The sequence below is a fragment of the Pteropus vampyrus genome, unplaced genomic scaffold, assembly GCF_000151845.1.
Source record: "Pteropus vampyrus isolate Shadow unplaced genomic scaffold, Pvam_2.0 Scaffold120, whole genome shotgun sequence".
Lineage (NCBI taxonomy): Eukaryota > Metazoa > Chordata > Mammalia > Chiroptera > Pteropodidae > Pteropus > Pteropus vampyrus.
This window is the reverse complement of record NW_011888901.1, coordinates 627339-645376: the sequence shown is the minus strand read 5'-3', so window position 1 is coordinate 645376 and position 18038 is coordinate 627339. Positions and strand designations below refer to the sequence as shown.

At 44.9% G+C, this 18038-nt stretch overlaps 1 protein-coding gene across 1 annotated transcript in view; it reads left to right on the top strand.

The window, feature by feature from the left end:
- Positions 1–17398, top strand: part of COL4A6 (collagen type IV alpha 6 chain) — a 303150-nt gene extending 285752 nt beyond the window's left edge. The window contains exons 31-44 of the mRNA XM_023534147.1: positions 1173–1236; positions 1839–1913; positions 2423–2530; positions 2622–2729; positions 3312–3383; positions 3682–3807; positions 7498–7614; positions 7951–8112; positions 8299–8397; positions 9957–10103; positions 10765–10881; positions 12358–12549; positions 13251–13537; positions 15795–17398. Coding sequence (XP_023389915.1) covers positions 1173–1236; positions 1839–1913; positions 2423–2530; positions 2622–2729; positions 3312–3383; positions 3682–3807; positions 7498–7614; positions 7951–8112; positions 8299–8397; positions 9957–10103; positions 10765–10881; positions 12358–12549; positions 13251–13537; positions 15795–16055 — 1935 coding nt within the window. The 3' untranslated portion in view covers positions 16056–17398. The remainder of the gene's footprint in view (positions 1–1172; positions 1237–1838; positions 1914–2422; positions 2531–2621; positions 2730–3311; positions 3384–3681; positions 3808–7497; positions 7615–7950; positions 8113–8298; positions 8398–9956; positions 10104–10764; positions 10882–12357; positions 12550–13250; positions 13538–15794) is intronic.
- Positions 17399–18038: the final 640 nt, after the last annotated feature.

Here is an 18038-nt window from a genome sequence, read left to right as displayed (position 1 = left end):
AGACAGTAGTAAAGATTAAGTGAGATAATTCATGTAAAGTACTTAACATTAAAGCTGTTGTATGGCAGGCACTGCATAAATCATAGCAATAATAGGAGCAGTATTGAAGGAACTAAATGAACTGAATCACAAAACACCAGTGATCTCTGCAGGCAAAGTCTCAGTCCTCCAAAAATGTCAGTCCATCTGGTGGAGAGAACACACACACACACACACACACACACACACACACACACACACACACATCCCTGAAGTAACTGCAAAAAATAATTCTCAACTAGATGGTCCTGACTACTCACACACTGGGAGGGATGGAATCAAAGTGAGAAGGCATTCTAGGATGGGTCCCAGCATGAGCAAAGGCTCAGAGTTTTTCTTGTGCAGAAAAATCCAGGTGAATGCAGGGTGTGGCCTAGGTAGTCAGTGAGCACAGTGACCCAGACTAGAACTCAGACTCTGCCCAAGGCACTAGGGAGCATAAGTCTTTACTGGGTACATGTCAAAATGAATCAAAACCATACCAGATACCAAGAGAACTGTACCAGTGGCAGCTTACAAGCTTACTTCCCAGATTCAGATAGTGTGTTGGACATTAGCCAGTGAAACAATTTTTCCTGTGAAAATGATGGCATTGGCCCAAATTCAGACTCTGGTACCTGCACACATACACCTGCTACCTGGTGGCAAAAGAACGTTGTGTTGCCTGCTGAACCTGCACCAGAGGACTAGCCCTGCATGGTGAAGCAACACTTCTTTTTGTGCATAATGACTCCAGAGCTTTGGCATGGATGGTGGTACCCAACCATCTGCAGAGCACACTAAGTGACTGGCCTGACTGTCGTTTTTTATATTTTCTAAGAGATTTAACAGAACAGCCACACTTTGATTTCCCAAGATTCCAATTTTGATAGGCATTAGAAAGTTATGAATGACAAGACCAAGATTAATCTGCAGATCAAATCCCTCCTCTAAAAAACCTAAGTATGCATTTCTGCCGTTTGCTCATCACCTTCCCCTCAGCAGGATGTCAGTTACCTCAACTCCCAGTCCACTTCTGCCGCAGAGTACACGAAAGACTTCTCTAAGGCAATGGCTCAGGGAGAAGAAGGGAGTGTGAAGGTGGGAGGCCCTGAGCTCTAGGCAGATATAATGATTTCCATATTGCTTTGAAGGGTTCGCAGGGTCTCAGCGGAGCTCCTGGGCTCCCTGGAGCATCTGGCCTCCCAGGTTCAAAAGGTAAGGAGGATTTCCTCTTTTAATGTGTTTTGCCATAGCAAAGTGAATTTCTAGCAAACACAGGGCTCTCCTGGTGGCGGGGGGCGGGGGGACTGTGTTTAGGAGAAAGTGAGTTGATTTACGTTTCCCCTTTGGCCAACCCCCTTTGCAGTCTTTGTTCCTCAAAGACATGCGACACACAGTGGTTTCACCCCCACCTGCCTTCCAGATTCAGCAGCAAAGGAGGACCTCAGTTCTAGACAGTATCTTCCCCTGCTGAACCCAGCCCACTGGGCAGGAAAATTTCCCATCCTTGCTGTCATCATTGTTCCATTGTTGTGATGTTTTTGGGCCCTTTCTATTATCTTCTCTGCCCATACTGAGCCTAGTGATGCGTTTTCCCAATTGAGATAAGCTGCATGGAGCAGCATCTCATACCAGTAGCCTGGTAGCATCTCAGCCCTTTGTTTGTGACTGGTCATCTTTTACCCAATGGCTGATTTTGTCAAGGAGCTCCTCTGGCTATATGGAATTTGAAAAGATTTTACCTTCAAAAGATCTCCTTTCTACTAAATAAGCTGTAGCTTCTCCTGACCACTTTAACAATGTCTTGATATCTCCAGGAGATCAAGGCCAGACACTTGGACTTTCTGGTAGCCCAGGACCCAAGGGACAACTTGGGGATCCTGGCTTGGAAGGTAAGGCTGCTGTCCTTTTGTGTCACGCGTCTCACAGACTCCTCAAAACTGAAGATTGGAAGGGATTTTAGAAGTCAACTCCAAATTCTGCAACTTCTGTCCAGTGCAGAAAAATTCCTACCTCACATGTATCCACTCACAAGCAACCTGCAGTTTTCCCCAAGCACCAGCCTACTCTTTTTTGAATACTCATAGACTTATGGGATAAGTCTAAGACCTTTGGGATAATGGTGACTGCCTCTGTAGTTTATAGTTATCTAAACAGCTTCTCAGACATTTCCACTGATTACTCCTACTTCCGAGGGCACTCAGAATAAGTTTACTTACTTTTCAATTGAGTTTTGCCTTCCAAATGTGAAAACAGTTGCCACAATCTTTTCTTCATAGTTTCTTCATTGTATCTAGCTCTCTTAACAGTCCAAGTGCCTTCACCTTCCTGCTCTTTCTAAAGGAAGAACACACTGCCCAAAATGTGACCTGATCACTCAACATTTTTCTTGATTTTGTAGGTATTAAAGGGAAAGCTGGACTTGTTGGTGACATAGGTTTCCCCGGAATTAAAGGTGATGATGGGAAAGTTGGTATTTCTGGAGATGTTGGAATTCCTGGCTCCCCAGGTACCATGCCACATGAAAACTTTATTCTGAAAAACACTATTACCTTCAAGCCATGACCCATTCTGAGCTTCTGCCTTGGTTTCACTTGTAGGATTTCCTGGGATTGCAGGCATGAGAGGAAACCCAGGGCTTCCTGGTTCTCCGGGCCACCCAGGGACACCTGGGCCCCTGGGACTTCCTGGTCTAATAGGAACCAAAGGTATGTATATTTGGAAGAAGGCAGTGGGGAAAACGGTTCTTCCCTCAAAAACGGACAGCAACTACTTTATACTAGGAAACATTAGCTGGGGTTAAACCATATTCGAGAGAGTCGTTGACCAGGCCACATGAGGGATAATGGGAAAGGAGAATAAAGAGGAAGAAAGGTGAGCAAACATGAATGGGAAGAGGAGAATATGGAGTCTGTGGAGACAAGAGTTATCAAGGATGGTCATTGCTCTGGCATACATAGCCTTTCACTGACTTAGAGATTGGGCAGCGAATCTCTGGGAGCTGGCAACTCAAGGTATTGGCATTACCACTCTGAGTTCTTTTTGAAGAAATCTAATTATCTACCACCTGCTCTTAAAGCTATATTGTTTTCTAATAAAAGTCAGGAAAACCTATGGTGTAGGATGTAGGCTAGGGATGGTCCAGTCTTCCTAAGAGCACTAAGTAATGCCTCAAGAAAAACTGTGACCTTTAAAATGAGGACTTGGAAATTCTCTTGGAGACAAGACCCTTTGCCAACCCTTCATGATTTAGAGCTGCTGGAGCCATTTCTGATATTCTCTCCCTTCAGGTTATCCTGGAGTTCTTGGTTTGCATGGATTAAATGGGCTTCCAGGAACCAAGGGCACCCATGGAACTCCAGGTAAGGAAGACCTTCGAGGGCAAGGAGGAGAGGTCCAGCTCTTCCAGAAGCCTGGCAGTAGCTGGCCATGAGCTCTTGACCATGGTGTATCCCATTTCCTTGGAATTATAGATCTTCTTGTGAGCCCCGTATTTGGGATGCCTTGATGTAGGGAAGAAGGAGGATAGGGTTTGTCCTTCTACCCAAATGAGCTCTCCTTCCTGTTTTTTTTTTTTCAGGCATCCCCCAAGCAAGTGAGCTAGGTATGAGGGCCTCACCTCTACTGAGTTCTGTCCCCTCTCTCTGCATCTCCTCCTAGGACCTAGTATAATCGGTGTGCCAGGGCCAGCTGGCCTGCCTGGTCCCAAAGGCGAAAAAGGTTCTCTGGGAATTAGCACTGGAGCCCCAGGGAAGCCAGGCATAAAAGGGCCAAAAGGTGGCCGAGGTAAGTAAGCCCAAGCCATGTCTTGTGGAAGCTGAGTAAGGCCTGACTGGGGAGCCAGAGTTGGGGTTCATCAGGGTCATGCAGCTCACAGAGTTGAGCTGTGCATGTCTTCACATCTCTGGGAGTCTCAGAAGTCAGTGAAACTGACTGCTGAGAAAGAGAGGGTAGGTCATGCTTAGAGCTTTCCTGTGAAGGGGTGTCAGGGAGCAGTTAAGAAAGTCCCCTCTAGCCTCCAGATTCCTCCTTGCCCTCCCTTATTCAAACTCCAGGCTTCTCTTGCACACTCAGCAAGAACCTGGGTTTAATGGTCCTGAGGGACAGGGCTTGTCCCCTTAGCAAGAACTTTGTCAAAGTTCATTGGCATCTAGTGTAGATGGCACTCCCAGGGCCCTGGAAAGATAGTGTGGCTGCTGGAAGGAGTCCAAGACTAAGGGAATAAATGTCTCCCTAGGATAGGCACACAGCAGGTATTCAATTAAACTTGGTGGGTTTATTAGACCAGGTTTCACTCTAATCTCAGCCCCTGGCTCATCACATTGTTTGAAGTAACTTCTTGAGCCTCCCTTTCCATATCTCTCAAATAGTGAGAATAAATTCTGATTCTTTAACTCTCCTTAGGAATGTTCTGAAGACTCATATATATCCTACTCAGTATAAAATAGGAAGTGAATTTGGTGTAGCATCATGGCTAGGAGTATGGGCTCTGCAGTCAGACCAATGGATTCAAATTTCAGCTCTATCTCTTACTAGCTATACGACCTTGAACAAGGAAGTTACTTGCCTTTCAATCCCAAACGAAACCTTAGTTGTCCTCTTCCACACAATGGGCACAATAAGAGAATCTACCTCAGAAGTTTGGTGAGAAACCAATGAAGAGTGAGGTAATGTATATAAAAGCTCTTAGCACAGCATCTGGCACATAGTAGGTGCTCAAGAAATGTTGGTCATTATATCATTACATGTTAATTGGGGAAATCAAATTTGCAAATTTTCTGTTCCTCATAGTTCTGGGGCCTGAGGTCCCACCATATTTTATTTGTTTATGTGCCTGTTTGTATAACGTGTAAATGTTTTCCAGGAACTATATTCATACATTAATTCATTTCCTGGGGCATTTTATACTGGTGCATCTGTTGTCTCTGTGTTTATTCCTTCCTTTGGTCTAGACCAACCTGTTCTTTCCTGAAAGCCAACGGCTTCTCCAGAATGAAGGCTCAAACAGGTTCTGAGCCTATAGGGAGATTGTATAGCTCCCTTCGTGGGAGATAGAGAAGAGGGGGCCTGGATAAAAGCACGGGGGCATGGCCTTTTCTATTTTCAAATCTTGCCTGTGAATGTCTGGTCATTAAATTATTAATTTCCTCTAGCTATCTGAGGTAATAAAATCACAATTACAAATGCGATAAACAGCACATGTCAAAATGGATACATTTCAGGAACATAATGCCAAGGTGGGGAAAAAGCAAGTTTCAGAGGAATACATTTGGTATGATTACATCGCTAAACGTTTATAAATAAGCAAAAACAACCAATGTATTGCTTAGGGATACAAATAGCATGGCCAAACTGATGAAAAGAGAATGATGAACACAAAATTCAGGAGTGGTTGCCTCTGAAAGGGAAGGAAGTTGGTGGAATCTGTGAAGAGCAGACAAAGGTAATAGTATCTTCTTTTTTCTTAAATAATTGGGTGGTTAGCACAGATGTTAATTGTATCTGAATTATTTTTACACATAATTTCTAAATATTCTGCTCTTCTCAATATCTAATTAAAATAATTCATCTTACAAGAATATAGCAAATATCGCAAACCCTCCCCCCATGAAAACTTATATCTGATTTGATCATAGAAATCAGTATAAGATGAGGATTTACACCTAAGGAAACTTCCTAGAACAATCCTTGACCCTACACTACCTTTACCTAAATAACTGGAAATTACACCATTCGTTTTCATATTTGCACTAAATAGAGGCCGCATTTTTTTATCTAGGGTTTTTAAGTCTCTGGACACTGGAATGAGTTGGAAAAATATGCCACCTTGCCTTTTCCTGTGCTCATTTAAAGTGTCTTATTCTTAATCAAAGAAATACATAAGCTTTCTTTTTTTTTTTTCTACTTGAGGTCAGTAGTATCTTTATTTCAGGTTTAATGGTAAATTGGTATAGTTATAAAATCAAGAAACAGTTAAAAAAATGAGGTGGCTCCAAAAACTGAAATGGAAATTTTTATAATCTGTGCTGCCCACACTTACTCTACTATATGTAGTGTCTCATTTAGTGATTTTGCATAATTTCAGTACATATTTTTTTCGGGGGGAAAAAAAAACAATATATCTTTCTTTTCAGATTTTTATCTTTGCGAAAAAGACAAATACTCCAAAGGGTCATCAAGAAAGAATTGACAATATTAAACGTAACACCGTGTGCCTTTGCAACTAGTTTTTTCTTTGTATTTTTATTTTATTTCTTTCCTGGACCTGTAATAATTGGAGACTTTTTGTGAAATTTATTTTTTTCCTTCTCTGTATTTCATCATCATTCAATTAATTAACAAGTTATTAAAAACACCTGAATTATCCAATGTACCATCTTTCTTTACTATTCTTTACCTAAATATGAGAAATTCAATATTAATATAGTCATCTTTTCTTGTCAGAAAAATAAAATGCAATATTAATATTTTTAGATTTTTTTGTCACAAACAAAAAATAAGAATCTCAACCACCAGAATGGTTTTATCAACCAGTTTGAATCTATTTCTCTTCATTTGGATATCTTCTAAAATACCAAATTAATACATTTTTTCCATGCTAAAAGTATAATATGTACTACATTTGTATGTATGGCTGATATGTTTTTCCATCAAGATTACCATCTACAGATTCCATGTGTGCATATTAAATAAATCTTCTATCATCAGTTGAAATTTTGGGTTTTGAACATGTTATAATACAAATCATTCCATAAACAGAAAACAAGTAAAGCAGTATGAAAATGTGAGCAAACAGGTATTCTATATCTACTCTAATAAGTGGCTAGCCTCTTTGGACTAAAAAGGGGAAGGGATTTAATACAGAGACATTTGTTCTCTAGGCAATTAAGCAAGCCTTTAGCTAATAACATGAATTACCTATAAAAGTATTTTCTAGACTCAGAAGTTAGCCCTAGAAGACATCGGGAGGCACAGCACCCTTGTTGCCTCCATTCTGATCCAGCAGGTGTCTGTTCGGACTTGTTGGGCCTGTGCCCCATCTTCATCTGTAACCTTTTCTGAGCAGCTTCAGACATAACTAACTTAATGAAATGTGTGAGAGGAATAGTAGGTTTAAAAACATTTTGGGGAACTTCAGTTTCAGGTGCTGCAGTCATGCCTTTTCTTCCTGATTTGGGGGAAATCTGAAATATTTCTATTAGCAGTGAGGTTGGGGAGCTAGAACTTTCCAAAGCTCTATCCCAATTAAATGCAGCACCTGCTGGGTGGGGGAGTCTCTGAGCCCCGTCAGCTACATTTGTCCGCAGGCTACCAAGGTAGAATGGAGGGAGAAGAGCCCTCTGCTGCTGTTCACTGGTCTGGCAACTACTTAACCGCTTCCATTTTCTCTGTGTGAACTTCCATTTTCTCTGAGAGAGCCTGGCCTTCTTCTGGACACACCAAGTCCATGCAGCCCCTTTTATTTGTTCTCTGCAGGTTTCCCAGGTCTCCAGGGCCCTGCTGGTCCCCCCGGTGCCCCAGCCCTCTCTTTGCCCTCAGTCATAGCAGGACAGCCTGGTGACCCTGGGCGACCAGGCCTAGATGGAGAACGAGGTAAAGACAGGAAGCCCAAAAGAGGGCTGGCCATCGCCTTTTGTCCAGGGTTTGGGAGGTCCCACATAAAATCCAGCCCCACACCTACTGCTGGACATGCATGGGCCTGCGCAGCCTCACATCCCCCCACCCCCAGCAGAGACATGGGGAACTGGAATGGGCAGCATTCTGCTGAAAGGGTTTTGGGAAGGTCTGGGCTCTGGGACTCCCACAGACAGTGAGGGAACATTCTCTGCCCTGGGGATGGACTTTGGCTTCCTTTCAGTCCTGAGGTTTTCAGCAGTGGCCACTTCCCCCACTCACCTGCCCTCATCTCTCTTCCCATCTCATCTGTAGGCCGCCCAGGTCCCCCAGGTCCCCTAGGTCCCCCTGGACCATCCTCGGATCAAGGCGACTCTGGAGACCCTGGCTTTCCTGGAATTCCTGGCCCTAAAGGGCCTAAGGGAGGCCAAGGAATTCCAGGTTTCTCTGGCCTCCCTGGAGAGCTAGGACTGAAAGGTATGACTGTTTGGCTGGCTGTTGGGCCCTTTCCACTCTACAGTCAGACATGGATCCTTCCTATAGCCCTGTGAAGAGAGGCCAATTGATAATGCTCTTCCTGCCCTCACCTCTGCCTAGTCTCCAGCCCCCACCATCAGCACCATTGCGTCAGTCCCTGACTTGCTTTCCTTTGGACTTTGGCAGGCCTGAGAGGTGAGCCTGGCTTCATGGGGACTCCAGGCAAGGTTGGGGCACCTGGAGACCCAGGATTTCCCGGAATGAAGGGGAAGGCAGGGCCAAGAGGTGAGTTCAGAGCATATGCTAGGCTGATCCTGAGCTTGAGGGAGGGGTGCAGGGGTAACATTCCTTCAGGATTCATTGCAAACTACACCAAGAAAGCCTGGATGCCTGAAACAGCTGGATCAAGCTCCTCCAGGGAGGAAGCTTCTCCACCTTGAGGATACCTATGTCTCCATCAGTTCCCAGGACTGAAGGCCACTGCTGCTTTGACATCATGGATCCTGCCACTGGTCTCCCCCCTCAGCATTAGTAGGCACTGGGTTTGCACTCAGATCACCACTCACCCATTCACTCAATCCAGAAATGAAAAACCATCCTTCCCATCCTTTACCACCAACCCCCTCACTCACATACATCCAATCCATTAGCCCTGAGAGTTATGTCTCCTAAATGTGTCTTGCATCAACTCATCTCTCATCACTTTTACCGCTACCACCCAGGTCAAAACCATCAACATTCTCCATATGAATCATTGCAGTGACCTGCTAACTGGGCTCCTTGCTTCCATTGTGCACCTCCCTCAACAATCATTTCTCCACACAGTGGTCAGAGAGATCTTATAAAAATTTAAATCATCCAACTGCTTCCCATGGCATAGGAATAAACTAAATATGGCCACAAAGCCCTATGCGATGCTTCCCTCTTCATTTTCATCAGCAGCCTTTTCCCTTTGCAGCTTACTGTGCTCTTGTCACACTGGCCTCTCTCAGTTTTCCAAAACACCTGGCCCCAGGGACTTTGAACATGCTAAGTTTGCTTTCTGGAATTCTCTCCCCAACCCTGCCCCAGATCCTTCTAATGCTTTAATGGTCTCAGCTTAAACATCACTGATTATAAGAAGCCACTTATCACTCTTTCTAAAGTGGGCTCTCCACCTCATAGTCCCCTCTGCTCTCTTCCACTGTCGCTGCATTGGTCACTTCCTTCTTTGCACTTCTCACAATTTGCAGCAAGATTAATGGTATTCATCAGGTTATGCATTTTTTATCTTTATCACCAGACCATAATCTCCACAAAGGTCTCTTATTCACTGCTCTAGCCCTCGATCTACCAGGGCCTAGCACATAGTAGGCTCTGAAGAAATATTTGTTCAATAAATTAGTAAGCAAATTGACTTGTTTGGCGTCTAATAGTAAGCCAGCTAGCTGGTTTTCGGGTCTTAGGCTGTGATATCAACTGAATGGCTGGGGTTGGAGGCATCCCCTTGGCCTCTTTGGCACTGTGTTCTGAACAGTGAATGAGTAAACCAGCCTACTAAATTTACAACAAACATTTTCTGACTTGCCTACTATATACCAGGTCCTGTGTTGGGCCCTGAGAAGACAAGATGAATAAAACTCAGCTCCTGCCCTCAAGGAGATACTAATCCACTGGAGAGATAGATGGGTAATGCAGACATTGTATAAAGCATGGCGAGAGCTGTCCTGGCAGTATACAGTGGGAACTGTGGGGGAAAACAGGAAGGGGAGAAAGCTGGTGATTGTGAGGTGGAAAGAAAGGCTTCCAGGACTCTGGCTGCCTCCACCTGACATTTCCATTCCCCCTCCCCGACCTGCCCACAGGCTTTACTGGCCCCCAGGGTGCACCTGGCCAAACACCAATTGCAGAAGCCATCCAGGCTCCTCTTGGATCGATGGGTCTACCAGGCATTGATGGCATTCCTGGTTTCAGGGGGGACCCTGGAGTTCAAGGCCCTGTAGGCCTACAAGGTGAGGACAGCAACAGAGAAAGGGGACTTCTCAGGGAGCTGAGACAGCTTTAGCTGAGAGGCAGAAGCAACTGCCTGGGAAGCCCAGCTCCAAGGGGGCAGTTTCTTAAAGCCTTTTCTCTGCTCCTCACAAAGCTGCCAAGCTTCTTGTCAAGAGGAAGGGCCAACAGGGCCAGCAGTTATACTTGGCTTTAGAGAATGTGTGGGCAGAGCATAGCAGCTACTCCAGATAGCTTGTCCTGAACTAATGTGCTGCTGAGAGGAGGGAGAGTGGTGGAGGATGAAGATCAATAGAGAAATCCAAAGGCTGGGGGACAGGAAACCGGGCTTGTAATCCTAGTGTTTCGCCAACTGGAATAAGCTAGCAGTTTCTCTGGGCCTCTGTGTCCTCATTTCTGACATGGGATGCTAGCAGTAGCCCTGTATTCTTCCAAGCATGGCTGGGAAGATAAGAGGAAGGAAGGAAGAAATGACTGAAGGGGCTCAGAAGGGCACAGAGTGCAATCCGAGGGCCCAGATACCCCAACATGAACTAAGGACTAGCCCAGGAGGCTGGGGCTTGATCTCAGTGTGCCCTCTCCTAGTGAGTCCCCTTTCTCCAAGGAGGGCTCCTCCAGATCCTGCACATTGAATACCCAGTTGTGGGTCTTCTCTCTTTGCAGGCTCCAAAGGTGTTCCTGGCATCCCTGGCAAAGATGGCCCCAATGGGCTCCCCGGCCCGCCGGGGGCTCTTGGTGATCCTGGTCTCCCTGGACTGCAAGGCCCTCCAGGATTTGAAGGTCTGGTGATGTTGGCACTAGGGGGCAGAGGGCTTTTGTGAGGGTTTGAGGCTCTGGGGTGATTCAAAATCTCAAATCTGAGAATTAAGAAACCTGATAGTAAAACTTGACGCTACCAGGAGGCTGGAAAATTGGGCTCGGATTCATTTGCTCCCCCGCCCCCACCCCCACCACCTCTGAGCCTGTGAAGAATTAGAGCCCTATATTCCTGAAGAAAAAGTACTGCTCCAAATCTATTTTCTGGATTCTCTTCTAGATCTGAAGTGCTATAATTTTATTCTATAGCATGGCCCCTGCCCTGCACTTCCACTTTTCTACTCAGGGTTTCTGCCATGGATGGGAGGCAAGTGGTTCAAGGGATAAGAAAATTGAGATCAGATATGGCTGTTCTGCTACTTACCCTTACCTCCCATTTTAAATATCAAAGATGTCAAATCAGTTGTCCTGAGTAGAGTACAGTTCTGAGGCTCAGTGGGAAAGTACTGTGATCATCCACCATGGGCAGGAGAGGAGGATGCAGTTTTGCCCTGCTAACCTAACTCTACTTTTGCTGCCTCTAATTCTGCAGGTTATTTCTTATGAGAGTCTGCAAGGCCAGCCCAAGAATTCCCCCCTTCTGCTCCCCCATCCCCATATAGACCCAAAGTCAGGCGACTATGGGAGAAAAGCCAGATAGCATGCTTTTTAAAATGGTGACTCTATAACTGGATACAGTAGTCCCCCATTATCCGTGGGGGAGACATTCTGATGCCTACGGTGGATGCTTAAAACTGAAGATAGTACTCAATTCTATATATGCTGTTTTTCCCTATGCATATGTACCTATGACAAAGTTAAATTTATAAATTAGGCCACAGTAAGAGATTAACAATAATAACTAATAATGAAATAGAACAATTATAACAAAATACTGTAATAAAAGGTATATGAATGGCTTCGGGCCCATTATTAAGCAAAATAAGGATTACTTGAATACAAGCACTGTGATACCTAGACAGTTGATCTGATAAACGAAAGGGCTAAGTGACTAATGGGTAGGGAGCATACACAGCATGGAGATGCTGGACAAAGGGATGATTCACATCTTGGGCAGGATGGAGCAGTTGGTGCAAGATTTCATCATGATACTCAGAACAGCATGCAATTTGAAAATTGTGAATTGTTTATTTGTGAAATTTTCCAATGAATATTTTCAGACTGTGGTTAACCATGGGTAACTGAAATTGCAGAAAGTGAAACCCCAGATAAGGGGGAACTGCTGTACATTTGAGTTGGTGTTCTAGCTCTACCATTTACTAGCTGTGAGACTTCTGAGCCACAGTTTCCTCATCTACAAATTGGGGTGATGATATTGTTTTGAGGATCTAGTTAACAGGTGTACATAACATGCCCTGCTTGATGCTTGGCACAAAGTGAGTAACTGCTGTTATTATTGGCTGCACCTGGTTCACACCCTTTCTGCTCTTTCCCTCTCAGGACCTCCAGGGAAACAGGGTCCCTTCGGGAGGGCTGGATTGCCTGGACAGAGCGTGAGAGTGGGCTACACCTTGGTGAAGCACAGCCAGTCACAACAGGTGCCTCTGTGCCCTGCGGGGATGACCCAGCTGTGGGTGGGTTACAGCTTGCTGTTCGTGGAGGGGCAGGAGAAAGCCCACAATCAGGACTTGGGTAGGTACTGATTCTGACAGCCAGCCCTGGCCATCTGTCCTCACAAAGACCAAGAGCCACTGATTTCACTCCTCCCAGCTCTTTGTGGGCCCACTGTTGTTGGGTAGTGGGTCATGAGCACTCCAGCTCTGGAGTCAGGCAGATCTGGCTTCCAATGCTAACCATGTACCCAGGAAGAAGTTATTCAATCTCTCTAAGCTTCTGCTTTCTTCTTAATGGAACAAAGCTAATCTAGTACCTATCTCAAAGTGACAGAAGGATTATATGAATAACCAAATGTAAAAAGCTTAGAACAATGTTTGGCATATATTAAGCACCTATTAACTGTTAGTGATTAGTAGTAGTAATAATGATATGACCTGTAGGGCAAGGATAATTACTCAAGAATTGTATTGTCTACAGGTGTGCTAACTCTGAGACGCAGACTCACTATTAAATGGTGGTTTTGCAAAGCAGATTAATTAGGGAGTAATTATTCAGTCTACGAAAAGATTATTTTCATTATCAAACATCCCTGGTGCATTGAAAATAGGATTTAATAAACACACATCAATGTGTGTACAGTGTTCCAGGATGGTAAGGAGAGGCATTGGTGTTCTCGTAAAAGTGGTTGAATATAAACCCAAACCACCATCCAGTCCAGTTCTAGTTGCCCTGGGCATAGTCCCAGCTCTGACTCTGCACACTTTCTCTCCTTCCAGGGTTTGCTGGCTCCTGCTTGCCCCGATTCAGCACCATGCCCTTCATCTACTGCAACATCAACGAAGTGTGCCACTATGCCAGGCGCAATGATAAATCCTACTGGCTCTCCACCACCGCCCCCATCCCCATGATGCCTATTGGCCAGACACAGATCCCCCAGTACATCAGCCGCTGCTCAGTGTGTGAAGCTCCCTCACAAGCCATTGCTGTGCACAGCCAGGACATCACCATCCCGCAGTGCCCCCTGGGCTGGCACAGCCTCTGGATCGGGTACTCCTTCCTCATGGTAAGGCCTTGTACTTCCCCAAACCCCAGTGTAGAGGCAGAGGGCAGAGAGCTCTGGGAGCGTCCCCCAGACTAGTCCCCAGGCTCAAGGGACACGGTAGAAACCACAGAGTTTGAAAGGGAGAAAAATGCTAAAGACCAGAGAGCCCAGTTCAGCATGAATGACAACTAATTACGGGCATGAGTAAAAAGGAACAGTTTTCACCCTGTGGTTGAGGGGTAAGACTATCTATGAATCACCAGCAAAGGGCCTGACATCTCTCTGCATGTTTCAGTTATGCCACAAGCAAGGGAAGGAGGAAACATCCTATCTGGATGGACAGTTTGCCGCACTCAGGGACAAGACACATTCTCACTGGTCAGGCTAGATATGACACTCCCTCCCTTCTGCCCACCCTCCCAGGTCTCCCTATCTGCTGTCACCTCCTCCTGAAAAGCTCAGTTGAGAACATGCTGCTTCCATGTCCTTACTGGGATTTCTGTTGCCTTGCCATCTCGGTAGGAAAGCAATGACCGACCAGGCTGTGCACCTTGCTAAGAAAAGGCTGAGAACATCTGTAAGCCCAAGGCAGCATCAAGTCCCTCATATGACATTCCACAAATAACTGGGGACATTAAATGAGTGAAATGTCAGGTTTAGGGCAAGATAACTTCTGGGGAAAAACCCATGTGGCACCCACTGAAGTACCTGCCTAACCAGAGAGCTTTTGCTGAATTGCCAGGGGTGAAAGAGTCTTGAAAGAATTACCATAGCCACAGTTGTCCTCACATTGTTATATCTACCTTGGGTATTTCCTTTTTTGCTCTCTCTGTGAATTGGGCAGTTTGTACCAATGTAATAAGCACCCTATCATTCTGTCCTGTCTACCACCCAGACAAGGAAATAAGGAGAAAAGGCTGCTGGGCTCCCACAAGGAATGGTTCAGAAGCTATGCATGAAATTTCACATGCTTTGCTCATGGGAGTGCTCTTAAACCCCTACTTAGAATCTCTTTACTCTTACTTTACACAAAATTCTAACATACTAGAATATCTGTATTTTCCTGAAAACATGTAAGGGTGGGTTTTGGACTGTCTAGTAATGCCATCTTGAAGCAGTGAGACATGCCTACTAAAAGAGAAAAAAGGGAGAAAATGATTCAAAGGCCACCCAAGAACTATATGAGCTGTGTCTCTTGGTACAGGGCCCCATGCATAATCTCCCAATGCAAAAACCATCGTTCACGACAAGCCTGGGTCATCTGCAAAGTATAAAATACAGTATCTGCCATTTAGTAAGGCAGGGTAATGCATTGTTTGTGCTAGAAAGTTTTCTACCTGAGGACCAAAATGAGGAAAACTTTGACGATTCATTTATTCACAGTTCTACATAGTGAGGTATCTCTAGGAATCCAACTTGGGCATTTGTCCCATTGGCCATTTGCTGACCAGGTATGGATGAGGCCTCTCCCCGACTTCCTGTGGTCCAGATAATAACTCAGCTAAGGTGAAGGGAGAAAGGATAGAAGTAGAGAGAGGGGGCTGCTGTCTATAGATACGATGAACAGAAACTATCAGGTCATAAGTGGCACTGATGAGGAAATCCTGAAAATTGATTGCTGATGGAGCCCACTGAAGTGAGGGCCAGGACATTAGGCCAAATCTGAGCCCTACTTATTCTTGACAGATAACAAACTCCACATGTCGCCCTAAAGGGTGTGGTACAGACTGAAAATATAAATTCTAATGAAGGTAACTTCAGAGTAGCAGCTATTAATAGATATGGGGAGGGAGGGGCACATGGCTTAACCACTTTGTGCAGTATTGCACGCTCTTCCCCTTCTTGATGTAGACCACCAGAGGCTTAGAGCAGATGAAGGATTCTGAGAACTATATTCTGAAACCTACTGAATTTTCCTTAATTCAGCCTTTCTCTCACTTATTTGTCCATGGACTTTGGGGGATGCGGCACCTAGCACACCTTGGAACTCAGAGGGGCAACAGCAGTTTGGGAACCCCTGGCTGAGATGTGGCCACTGCTCATGTGTAGTAGGATGGGGGGCACAAGGGAGCTTGGTAGAGCCCTTCTGACCCTGAGGGTACTACAAGGAAGGATGAGCTGTCTAGGTCCTAAAATATAGCCTTTGGTCTGCTAGCTAGATTCTGGGGCCAAGTCAAGGGGCCTGAGGTTAGGAAGGAAGCACACATTCCTCCTGGAGCAGCAGAGCATCCATCATGTACCACGGGCACAGCTCATACCTCACCCCTGTCCGTTTCAGCACACGGCCGCTGGCACCGAGGGTGGAGGCCAGTCCTTGGTTTCACCTGGCTCCTGCCTAGAGGATTTTCGCACCACTCCTTTTATTGAGTGCAATGGTGCCCGGGGCACCTGCCACTACTTTGCCAACAAGTACAGTTTCTGGTTGACGACAGTGGAGGAGAGACAGCAGTTTGGGGAGGAACCTGTGCCTGAAACACTGAAAGCTGGGCAGCTTCACACTCGGGTCAGCCGCTGCCAGGTGTGTATGAAAAGCCTGTAGGGTGGCACCTCCCACTCTGTCCCTAGCCCTTCCCTCCCCCATACAACAATCACATCGCAAACCCAAACCATCTGAAGAAGGAAGGCCTAAGCCCTTTTGCTCATCTGTCAAATTATACATTGGAGTCTCATTTGGGCTGAACTGCTGGACACTTGTTACCCAATGAGTAATCCCACCCTGCTGAGATCTGTCATTGCATTTCAGTCAACCTGGTGCTACCGTTTGCATGACTATTCATGGCTACCTCAGAAAGACCTGCTGGGCCACTACTTTCTTAGATTGCTAGCTTTCTTCACTGTCTTGATCAGAAGGCTCTTCATAATAGCTGATACATCATTTTTTTGTGTCCAGAGGTCACCACACATTATTTGGCTTCAATCAGAACCCAGTGTTTCCACATTTAAAAAGATTCTCTGGCTAAGCATTCATGGAAGAATCAAGTCTGCTTAGAACAAGCCCTCATTCTTCAAGGAGGCCCACTATGTCTAGGCAGGCAACAGAGCTGAAATGAGGTGCCAGTCAGTAGCCCAGGGTGAACTTTGACTTCTTTGAAAGTGAGGATGACTGGGTCCCATATTGCTTAGGTAGGCTTAAAGGCCAGCAGCCAAGAGGGGCTCTTTAACTTCATATGGTCCTAGACAAATCACTTTCTCCTTGCCAGCTCCCTCTTCAGCCAGAGACCTACAACTTGGCCTGGTCCAGAGTAGAGTAGAGGATGCACCAAATGGAGCCAGGCCCATAAAGGGAAATAAGAACCACAGCCCTTTCTCCCAGGCCAGGGATAGAAGGGTGGATGAGTAAGGAGGTGTGAATTTTGCTTTTGACTCCAGGAACAAAAAGGTAAATCCCCTGTCCCAATTTCTCAGAAGTCCCTGTTTATTCCAAATGTCATACAGATGTGTGCAATGAGGCAAATTGAAGCTGCAGTGTGTCGGTTCCTTTGCGTTTTGAGGCTATTAGAGACTTTCCATTAAAATGTCCATCCAATTGCTCTTTTACAGGTAGCTTGGTATGCTTTTGTAATACATTTTTAAAACCTCATTAAAATCTAACACACTCCTCTTCAGCAGTTAGCAAGCCTGTGTTGACTATAGAGTATATTGTATTCTGTTTTGGGGGGATTTGTTTTAACCATTTTCTTTATTGGTTTCCCAGAACACTTAGCTGTGTTGACGTGAGGCAATTCCTTCCAGATGATTGTTTTCTTAAATATTATATAAACTGTGCCAACACAGATAAAACATAATCAGTACAATCTGACTTATTGTTACCTTCACCTCTTCTCTGAGTAATAAGCATGGTATCAGTTTTGTACATTGAAAATAAAAGGAATGAAATATGAACATTTGACTCTTTTTTATATAAATTTATTTATTTAAATTAGTTTCAAGTATACAGTATATTGGTTAGACATCTATAATGTTCATAAAACAATCCCTCAAATTGCTCCCTCCCTCCCCTGGCCCTCCACTTAGCCATCATGTTAATGCTAACTGCATTCCCTCTGCCATGCTCCCCGTGTCCAACTATCAACTACTAATCTGTACTTCTTTAACCATTCGCCCCATTCTCCCAGCCTTCCAACCCCCCTCCCCTCTGTCTGTCACCAAATTGTCCACTATACTTGTGAGTCTGTTTTTGTTTGTTCTTTTTGTTCCTTAGGTATCAAATATAAGTGAAATCACATGATATTTATCTTTCTCTGACTTATTTCACGCAGCATAATAACTTCTAGGTCCATCCATGTCATTGCAAATGGCAGGATTTCATTTTTTAATGGTTGAGTAATATTCCATTGTATATATGAACCATAATTTCTTTATCCAATCATCTGTTATGGGCATTTAGTTTGTTTCCATATCTTGATTATTGTAAATTGTGCTGCCATGAATATTGGAGTGCATAGATGTTTACAAATTATTGTTTTGGTTTTCTTTGGATAAATACCCAGAAGTGCAACTGCTGGGTTAAAAGGTATATCCA